At 36.3% G+C, this 11,023-nt stretch overlaps 1 protein-coding gene across 2 annotated transcripts; it reads right to left on the bottom strand.

Moving 5' to 3' along the window:
- Nucleotides 1-848: 848 nt before the first annotated feature.
- On the bottom strand, nucleotides 849-10,650 carry LOC133315828 (DDT domain-containing protein DDR4-like). 2 transcript variants are annotated; one of them, XM_061517498.1, is made up of 12 exons: nucleotides 10,114-10,650; nucleotides 9,897-10,007; nucleotides 7,362-7,448; nucleotides 7,236-7,273; nucleotides 7,068-7,149; nucleotides 6,335-6,441; nucleotides 6,055-6,220; nucleotides 3,423-3,515; nucleotides 3,172-3,295; nucleotides 2,354-2,396; nucleotides 2,026-2,214; nucleotides 849-1,943 (listed from the first exon to the last, which is right to left on the bottom strand). In XM_061517498.1, the coding sequence occupies exons 1-12, from the start codon at nucleotides 10,522-10,524 to the stop codon at nucleotides 1,154-1,156; spliced, it is 2,241 nt and encodes a 746-aa protein (XP_061373482.1). In that variant the 5' UTR covers nucleotides 10,525-10,650; the 3' UTR covers nucleotides 849-1,153. The 2 variants fall into 2 exon arrangements, with proteins under 2 accessions (XP_061373482.1, XP_061373483.1); XM_061517499.1 differs by having other exon boundaries at nucleotides 6,124-6,220.
- Between the last annotated feature and the right edge of the window lie 373 nt (nucleotides 10,651-11,023).

The following is an 11,023-nucleotide window of genomic DNA, read 5'->3' as shown; positions in this document are numbered from 1 at the left end:
CATCAGTTGGGCTCTTTTTTTCTTTCTGATGTATACTTTATCAACGGGCCTTATTGGCCCATCATTATTACAATGAGTTTTACGTATCCAGGAATAATTTTCAGTCAGTTGATTTATATACTTACTCGTAAATTAAATTTAGGGAAAAGAGGTAGGTTATAGATACTTACAACTTTTCTTTTTACAACCTCTTACAACCATATCTTAACATCGTTGATTTCCGTCAATCAACGGTTATGATTTTCGCAAATTAAACTCATTAATTAATTATTAATTCACAATAAATAATAACCGTTGATTGACGAAAATCAACGGTGTTAAGATATAGTTGTAAGAAGTTGTAAAAAAAAATGTTGTAAGTATAACCTTGTTAGGGAAAAATATGTCATTTTAAATGACATAAAATTATGTCATTTTAAGAGAAAGAGAGAGAGATAAACACAAAATAATATTTTTTATTTAAAATTTAAATTTAAAAAAAAAATCACTCACTTTCTTCTCATAATTTTCATTCCTTGTATCTATCTCTCTTCTAAAATGACATAACTTATGTCATTTAAAATGACAAACATCAAACTCATTAATTTATTATTGAAAAACTTATTTTATCAAACAGAAATTACATGCGAGGTCCAATAAACCAACATTGCTGATGTTAGTCTTTGGTGCCACTGGAGGTGAAACAGGTGACCACATTGGTCTATCATATCATATGCCAATAAATTAAAAAAATAAATAAAAATACTAGTTTATTTTACATTAGCAAAATCAAGAAGAAACCTAAAAATAACGAAGTAATCAAAGGAAAAAAATAGAACTACACAAGGCTTGGTAATCTAAAAGCCATATCTATTTAAAGTTACAGTACTTGTTAACAGTTATTATACATCGATTGGATGGGCTAAATAACGCCCAACAAATTCTCATTCATTTTCGTAAACCCTTTGAATGTAGAAAATACTAAGTAGTTAAAAAAAAAAATGACTACCTAATCTACACAACTCAGTATCATGCTACTTCAGGTGGCAAACCATGCACCAATGGCTGCTTAGATTGCCATAGGAAGAGAATAGGTCGTAACTTCTTCCTTTGGTGCATATAACAAAATTTATATTTCTATTATCATACACATTGGCTTCCCTGATAGAAAACTTTATAAATCATCATTGCCTTCATCTTTTGTTGTTGTATTTGGACTATCATCAAAACCTGAGGCAGGGGCAAGCTCATTCAAATCAAGGAAACGTCTCTTTCTCATGCCCTCAACTTCCTCCTGACCCGGACTACTTGATTTTTCAGGAGGCTGGTTTTGGTTTTGTTCATTCTCCTCTCCTAAAGCAATAGGATATTGGTTCTCTCCTACTGCAGGGTAAGTATCAGGCTCAACTACTTTCTTTTCCACTTCTTCATTATCATTGTCATCTGAATCTTCACTTTGCATCATATATTCCCCATTCTCACTGGGATCTGAGTGATCATCTGATGCATTATTAGACTTCTCAGGTTTAACAAACTCTGTTTCTGACTCAGACATCTCATACTGTCGGTAGTTTATACGGTTTCTAGTTGCTCTCTTACTGCGTCTTAGACCTGATTGAATGTCATCCACAGACCTTAGTTTAGTTTCCCTCCTAGTACGGCCTGGCAATTGCTTGAATTTACGGGGCTTCTCACTATCCTCACTGACACTCGAGGAATCTTCTTCTTCATCTTCTTCTTCTTCATCTTCAACATTGTCTTCATCCCAGTGATATTCTTCATCTCCTTCGGAGGCTGAGCTACTAGAACCCTTCCTGCTCTGCTTGCGTTTCCGGAGATATTCTTCATCATATACGGCTTCTCCAACAATATCATCGTCACTGTCAAAGTCAGCATCATTATCTGACACTGCTTCAACGAACTCTTTCTCTGAATACCGACTAGGCCTCTGTCTTCTCCGATTGCTGATGTGAAAAAAAAAGATCATTAGTCAAAATGAGATAAAAGGCATCAGAACATATTTGAAGGGAGAAAAAATCTACACACCTTCGATCCATTGTGTCAGTTTGATGATCTTCCTCCACATCATCAAAGTCAGATGATTTTGGGGATGTCACATCGAAATTCAGATGTTGAGAAGCATGTGAAGGACCACTCCATTTACCATTAGTTAAAGCTTCCGGTTTTGCTCCTGCTTCTCTCCTGGGTATAGGTTCTGGGGATGGTTGTTTCCGTCTGATAAAGGACAAAACAGATACATGTGCCATGAGTACAAAGTATAAACAAATGAGTATGATTAGTCCATATATATATAGATAGATATAGAGAGAGAGAGAGAGGAACAGGATGTAAGCTAAAAAGATGAATTCCATACTTGGTTATCTTGATTGCCTCATTGATGGATCGATCATAATCATCTACAATGATAGTAATGTCAAAATATAGGTCAATGTAAAATCAGAACATAACGATACTCAAGAAGTAATTTGACTCCTGTCCAACCAAACAGAAAATCAGGTTGTTCAGGTGAAAATTTTGATCATGATTCTAGTTAACCAGAATACCAAAGTATAAAGCTGCATCTTGCAAGCATAATGAAACTGTTAACTTATTCATTTCTAGATTTCCTTACCACGATTCACCACTATTAATGCAGGGGAAAGTCAAATTAAATAAAGCTTGGTGATGAAATTACATTTTTTAAACTAAAAAAAAAGTGGTTGTAGAAAATAGAAAGGCTGATCAATGTTAGGCAAAATCCAAAGACACATCTATCAGATCAAATGACTCATTGGATGATCCAAAAACCAACACCCACCATCAGAAGGTCCCACTAAATTATCCCTGTATTTGTACTGGCAGTCCCCTGCTAATGTGAAAGCTTTCTAGTTACTTCTTAGACCAGACATTCCCAAAGAAGAATGTAGATATTGATCACCATATCCAGGCTACTTCCCCCAAACAATAGAAGGTACCTAGAGCCCCAACATACGCAAAACAACCCAATTGCTAAAAAAAAGGGTGATGTCTAATAAACAGGTTACTGTGGTAGTACATGTGGAAAAAGAACAGGAGAATGAGAAGGCCAGCTACAGGTGTTAAAAATGAAATTATTCTGTTATGCGCTCAACAACTACCAACACCAAAAAAATGTTGGCTCCAGTTATAATAGGTAAAACTTCATGCTCTTACCAAAAGTGTAGGTAACAGGTTTCCTATCACGAAGTGAACGCCCTGGGGCAAGTCCATCAACACCCAAGAAATTATCAAGAAGAAGAGCTTGTCTGTGCTGCCTTTTCAGAGACCTCTCCTTTCTCTGCACAAATATACAGGCCAATTCTCAATTTTCTCAACCCCTACCAGTGATAACAAAACCAGGCGGGGAGAGAGAGAGAGAGGGAAGGGGGGGGGGGGGATAGTAAACAAACATCAAAATAAAGTACCTTGTGAACTTTCTCGATTTCAGGAAGCATGTCTATCTTCAGCTTTTTCCCTACAGAAGCCTCCATTCTGTTTTTACTTGAGAAAAGCTTCTCCTGTCCAACCAGATGAAGAAATTCAAATAAGACTTAGCTCAACTAGAAAAATAAAGAAGTTGCAAAGCAATCTATATAAAAAGTGGAGGAGGGTTAGGTGATTCTTTCTTTTATTGTTTCCCTTACTTTGAAAAAGGAAAAAAGAAAATAACTGTCAATCCTATCGTCTGAAAATAATCAACAAATCTCAGCATTCTCAAACTTTATAATGAAACTAAAAAATAATTAGACCACTGAATTGGATTGAACATGACAATTGAACCACATCAAACATCTGATACCATTAAATAATTGCCGCAGCTAATTTTGATTTATCTGGTTCACGTTACTGATGAAGACTTACAGTCTGACTAACAATGTTAAACTAACCCCCCCCCACCAAAAAAATAAAAAAAATAAAGGAGCTCAAAGTGCAGTAATAAATATGTCATACATTCTTTCTACTGGGAGGGGTTTATTTTATTTTACAAACTACAATTAAGTAAATAAAGTTTTTTGGAATGTATTAATTTGTATAAAATGCACTGCAGTTAATAGTGACAAATTGCTGCTACAGCAGCAATATGGGGCAGAGCGCCTCTGGCCAGTTGCATCACATTTTTACTTGTTGCAGATTGCAGCCAAGATTATGGCCCTTCATGATGGAATTGTGCCGATAGCTGCCATGACTCTTAACAGGGATGAAATCCCTATTTTGCCCACTGTTTTGCCGTTGTCTACTCATTTTTAGGGCAACTTTTGTAATTAAGGATTTTAAGGTTTGAATCCCTTCATCCATAAAAAATAAAATAAAAAAACAGCAGCCCCAACCCCCTGCTCGCACATCAGTATTCTTCTAATGCATTTTCTGACTAACTTCCAGCAGCCCAAGCATTTTTTGGCCAAACATTTCTAGCAGCCCCAGTCTCCATTCTCAGGTCTTTGCTCTGTTGCCTCTGTTTTGTACAGCTTCCACTTTCGCGTAGCTCTGACCCATATCTATCTTGCACAGGTCTTTTTTCTTAAATAGTCTTTCCTTCTATTTTGATTATGCTTGTTACTTATTTAACTATTTTTGTGTTTGGGTACATAGATGGCCCAGCCGCCAAACTTGTTAGACAATTGTTATTTGTTACATACCTTTATTTGCTATTTGCTCAGTTTCGGCAAGTTTGCAGCCACTGTCCTTTTATTTCCAGTCAAGCACACTTCCTGCTTCAATTTTGCTCTGTTTGATTATTGACTTGTGGATTTATGCCTTAGATTGATAGTGAATATGTCTTTAATTTGGGGTAATTTTTTATTTGAGTATTTGTGTGTAGTATAAATTATTTATTCATATTCATAATCTTCGGTTTAGCGGCCATCCCACTATCCACTATCTTGCTATAGCAGTTTTAGATTGATAATGAGTATGTATTTAATTTTGGGTAATTTTTTTATTTTTGAGTATTTATGCGTGTAGTATAAATTATTTATCTTGTATTCATTATCCTTGGCATAGCAGCCATCCTGCTATCCACTTTCCTGCTATAGCGGTTTTAGATTGATAATGAAAATGTATTTAATTTTAGGTAATTTTTTATTTTTGAGTATTTATGTGTAGTATAAATTATTTATCGTGTATTCATAATCTTTGGTATAGCAGCCATCCTGCTATCGCGGTTTTGGGGTTGGTAGCTATCCAGGATTGAGAACTACGATTAAATGTTCTCATAACACAAAGGCAGGCAAAATCTTTCGTTGTAATGTGAATTGCTTTCACTTGGACTATAAGGTAGGCCAGAAATGCCATGAATTTCAGAAATGAAGCTTAATCACCTCATTTGTTTGGACAGCAAATTGTGCATCTTGCATCTCAGGTATTATTCTCAAGGTCTATTCTCAAAAAATATCAAACGGGATAGTTTTTTTCATTCTTTTTTTTGTTTCTTATTATTTATGCACATGTATGCTACAGGATGTGTTGTACTTACTTCCATCCACTTCATAAATTTCTCTTTCTATCAAAATAAGTAAAGGTTTCTATTGATATTGTGAACCGAAAAACTGTTCTTTCGGTAGTTTTCTTTCACTAGTTAACTCAACAACAGGGTTTTTCAATTTTCTTATCAATACTTCAGAAAAAGACAATTCATTTTTAGCAGCCATGTGAAATGGGTATGAAGAATGAAATACAAAAAAATATAAATAATATTGGTGAGCACATCAGGTGATTTTTACATTCAAGGTTTTGATTTTCATTATAATTAGGTTTGGTCAATAATTTGTGAATCTAATGGTTTTGTATTTAAGGACAATACTTAATTTTGGATTTTCTACTAAATTACAGATTCCTACTCAATAAGTTTACTTATAACTTCGGGTCAAAATCACAATAGAATTAGGATTAATTTCTGATTCCATATATCAGATCATATTAATTTATTTATTAATCTATCAAGTGTTTCATTATCTAGGTCATAAGCCTATAACACAAAAGTCCCAATTCCAAGCAAAACACTCAACAATTGTTGAAGCATGCCAACTGAACATAGATAGACTAGCTTCAGTAACTTACAGAAACATCTTGAAATTCATCAAAATTTGTAGCAACTGTTTCCCACTGGTAAGATGTAGTAGAAAGAACCTGGGAACCTCTTGGTTTGCCTTTCTTCAGTGGAACCACTTCAGTTTTTCTTATTTCCCGATACAACCTATGACCAATAATTGGGTCATCTTCATACCTGTGCTAATCAAATGCCAAAATAAATAAAAAGCAATAACAGATATAAATCTACATTGACTTTCCAATATGACATTTCAAATTTTGAACTCAAGTGAAAGCAAGAGTGTATTACCAATAAGAGACTCCATGTGAATCACCACCAATACGCTCCTTACGGAATGTTGAAAGTTGAACACCATGTTTGAGTGAGTTGTCAATGTAACTCCGGATATCTTCTTGCTGCAAAATATTAGCCAAATTTACTCATTATGTACACTACTAAAAGGGATAATCAAAGTAAGACCAGTCAGGCTATGAATGATTTTCCCCCCACTCTCCCACATGGATGCACTCAGAAGGTTTTGATCTTGGGATCTATGCTGCCCCACCCCACCCCCACGCTTTTCAAACTCCCCAAAGAAAGATATTGGAGAATAAGGAGGCCTAATTAGACAATAAAGCCATTGGACCACAAATAATATTGCATGGCCATGCATCTCCATGAATCTGTGTGAATTGTATTAGAAGACAAATTATTGAGGCTCACGATGACATCCTTGTTAAATGCACAAGCACAAAAAACCACTTGATGTGAAAGATAGAGGAAGCAGGACAAAATAAATCAAATAAGGAAGGTTGCAACAAAAAACAAAGCAAAATTAACTAGCAATAAAAGGGGAAATGCCATGCATTGAACATAATAGCATTTAATTCAGTGCTCAGCATGAATGGACTTTTCTTAATATTCCAATAAGATCCAAGCTAACATCAAGCAGAGTGACCTCATCCTACCATAGTGAATTCATCCATTTAAGCAAAACAGATATAAGACATATAGATACATAAACATTAAACAGTAAGAGTACCTCGACACGAATGTCACATAATGCTTTTAAGATGACCACACGGACCTCTGGATCAAGTGATTTATATACTTCAACCTCCGCCCTGTCATGTCAGCATAACCAGAGACTTAGCAATGCATATAGATTAACATGGGATTTTCGATATTGCATGACTAGTTGACTACTTACCCATGTGAAGCAACAATTGGAAGATCCCCATCAGCAACCTGCATTGATCCTCATATTAGCTCAGGAAACTACAAAATATACATTATTCTCAAATATCAGCTTGCTGGATAAAAAGTATCTTGTTACCCAGTGCCACCAATCTCTCAGTTTTCTGCATAGTACAGTTACCCAAGTATCACGTGAGAGTGCCATTCGTGTAATGGGAGGGATTGCCTATCAAAAGATTAAATAACAATTATTATCATATCAGCAGCAGTTTTGCAAACATAAGACAATGTACACAGATGAACGTATTGATTTTCCAGGGGAATATACATTGAGAGAGATCATTGCCCTATAATTCTGGCTATAAAGACAATATCAAGCACCTCTTACCAGATCTTGAACATATGACCATTTACATTAAACAGCCTTGACTTCCTCTCACCCATTTAACAATATACCTACCCACCCACTCACAAAGAAACTAATGCAAAATTGATAATTAACCCAATAAAAAACTTAAATGAGTTCAAGTATCAGCAAAGTTTTGATTAGCCCTTCTCCGCACACAACTCAATAGATCATGGACCTAAAGAAAGTATAGATTTTATAGTGGCATAGACATTGAGAGAGACAGAGTTCATTGCACTACCACAGCTTAAAAGTTAAAATACAAAACTTCAAGCACCTCTACAAGATCTGGAAGTGCAAGACCACTAACATTAAACAGCCTCAACTTTCTCTCACTCGCCACTATCTATTTATCATTTATCAACCTATGTACCTAATACACAACTACACGACTCATGCAAGATTGATGTTATTACAACAGTCAACCCAAACCCTAAATTTAGCATTTTAGATGAGTTCAAGAAACACCATTGTTTTGGATCACTTCATCTCTGTCCATAACTCATTAGATCATGGACTTGTAGAACATCTCCTGCCTCTAATATAAACATTTTCTCACTGTAGCAAATGAATTTCAATACAGAGCTAAATCCTCCAATTTTTACACAATATTTACATCTGCTAGGAAACTAGTTCAAGCTAGAAACCTTGCAGAAAGAATTAGGTACAAAGAAGTCTTTAGTCTCAAAATGCTTTGAGAATACTTCGAAGTTGGCCTTTTCTTTTCGTAATTTATTTGTGACAATGCCTAACCTCTTTTATAAATTGTCCAGCAAAGTATATATCAGTGTCTTGCAAAAATGATCTTGATTGTCCTTGAGATTGATTTGCATTCAGAACATTAGGAATAGGGCCAACACGTGGGTGAAGCCCAGGGTAAAAAAAATATGCATGTACTTTTGGAACTTGTAAACATTTCATAAAGCAAATAATTTTTGTACTCAAAACCTATAGGAATGAACAAAACTTAATGGTTGCACACTAACACACTATCCTTCAAAAGTGAAATGGGCCTCTAAATTAGAGCATACACAATCAGCAGAAGTCCCCAGTTCAACACTCGTGTATGAAAGGAACAACACATATTTCTCTTTCCAAAAGTTAAAAAGGGTTTCTCATTTATCCAACAAAAACCTCCAATCAAGTACCTGCTCTGTACTTACCAATATCAGTCAAACATGCAACTATTCGCAAGCAATTCTGTCCATCTCACAACATTATACTAATCAACTTTATTGTGTCATGAGTCCATCAGTCAGTAATATACTCACAAACTTCAAACTTGCGAGCGTTAAGCTTTTAGTTCCTTCCACCAATTCCCAGATTCCAAAAGTTTCAACTATACCATTGAATAAAGATTCATCCCAATGGTTGGGTGGTGAGTCATAGTCCTAAAGTTTATCATCTGGATTTGACCGATTCAAGCAGAAAAGTTGGAAAAGCTCTCACATTTGTCATTTTAAGACATTCTCAAAACACATGACTACATCCATGCTTGCAGTAACCAAAGCAAATGTCCGGTGGAGTTCTCTATTCTCTATTAATCACAGAAGCCTCCTAGGGGGAGTTTGGTAAAGGAGAGATTTTTTTTTACTAGGTAAATAGAATTACTGGGGAAATTGTAAGAAAGTGAGTTTGCTGGTAAAGTTGGAAAAAAGTTGTTTGGTTGGACAAAATATTACCGGGTAAATTAATTAAAGTTTTGTAAATCTATGTTACTTTTTATCCATTTCCCCATTCATCTAAGAATACCACATTAGAAGTGGCATTTCTCCTTTGTGTTTGTCACAAAATTTTTGCTCACAATTGATAAATGATGGGCATTCAAGTTTGCTTGCTAAATTTTTAAAAAACTTCAACCAAACATGGAGAAGACAAAATGCTACTTACAATTGCATAGGTATCTCATGAGAATCCTTGAACCAAACACCCCCTAAGATTTTACACTAAGAAGAATTCCACTTCATAGCTCTGAAATTTCTCTTACAGCCTGGCAATGGCATTAAACTAAACTAGCATAAAACTATAATTTTCAATTCAAGGGGCACAGTCATAACTATAAACATTGCAAAATTAGTGAAATTTAACAAAAACACAACGATGCACTGTGTTATAAACTTCTAATAAGCAAATACAACAAGTAATAAACTAACACAATCCACAAATATTAGGATTTCAGACCTACATTCATAGAAGAAAGACGAAAGGCAGTAAAGAAGAACAAAAGAGCAAACCACAAACTCGAAGAAGCAAACAAAAAGCACCAACCTTTAGCAAAGGCATATGTATATCACTCAATGTGTCATTGGGGGTAAGAAGAGCTGTCTCGAATTCTTCAGCCGAGAATTCTACTGATATATTCAAAAGAGGCCTAAATAGCTGCAACAACAACAACACATAGATAACAATAAAACATTTAAAAAACCGAATGCATAACAACCCCAGGGACCCAATCCAACGAAAAGATCACAACTTTGAACCTCACATGCAAGAAATTGAGTACGGAAGCTAACTCCCACATGGACCGGAGTTTCCACCGCGGCAACTGAGAGAGCGGGGGCGGTTCCACCAGCGGAGTCACGATCTTGCTGCATTGCTGCAGCTGCTGCGACTGCGGCGACGGCGATGGCGAGACCTCGCGGCGCTGCTCCTTCTTCGCGGCTTTGGGCCGGCGCTCCTGCTGCGACGCAGAATAGAGGCGGGCAGCGGCGCGAATGGTGCAGGCGCGGGAGGGGCGGTTCCGTGTGGTGGCGGGAGGAGGGGCGGCGTTGTTTGTGGTGGTGGTGGTGGTGGTTTCCTCCTTGTGGGTATCGGGTTCCGACGAGGGTTGGTTGCAGGGTTCGGCGGTTGGAAGCGGAGGAGGAGGAGGAGGAGAGAGAGGAGATCCTTGGGACATGGTGAGAACGAGAGAGAGATCAAAAGGGTTTTAAGCAAGGTATGGTGGGATTACATGTAGAGGATCATGTGTTAGCATTGAAGACAGAAAATCAAAGTGAAGGGATTGTAGAGAGAGAGAGAGACCCTTTGTTTTTTTTTTTTTAAGAGAGAGAAACAATGAATGCTAAAAAAAAAAAGGAACAGTTTTTTTTCTGGAGGCTGAGAGGGACCCCTCAAATACAAAGGTACATGTGCCTATGTAGGATTGCAAATATAGGGAACTCAAGGAAACAGAGTGCACAGAGATAGATACATACATAGAGCGAAATGATGAACTGGAGAGATGAATTTGGGTGTGACTTTGATCGAGGGTTGGCTTTGTTTTCACTTTGGGTTATTTGGTAAAAGGTTTGTCCATTTTAAATGACATAAGTTATGTTATTTTATAAGAGAGATAGATACAGGAAAATGAAAATTATGCGAGAGAGAAAGTGAGTGGTTTTTTTAATTTAAAATTC

Source organism: Gastrolobium bilobum, unplaced genomic scaffold (assembly GCF_033153095.1).
Source record: "Gastrolobium bilobum isolate Gb01-03AN ecotype WA unplaced genomic scaffold, APGP_CSIRO_Gbil_v1 utg2673, whole genome shotgun sequence".
Classification (NCBI taxonomy): domain Eukaryota; kingdom Viridiplantae; phylum Streptophyta; class Magnoliopsida; order Fabales; family Fabaceae; genus Gastrolobium; species Gastrolobium bilobum.
This window is presented reverse-complemented; position numbering and strand designations above follow the sequence as displayed.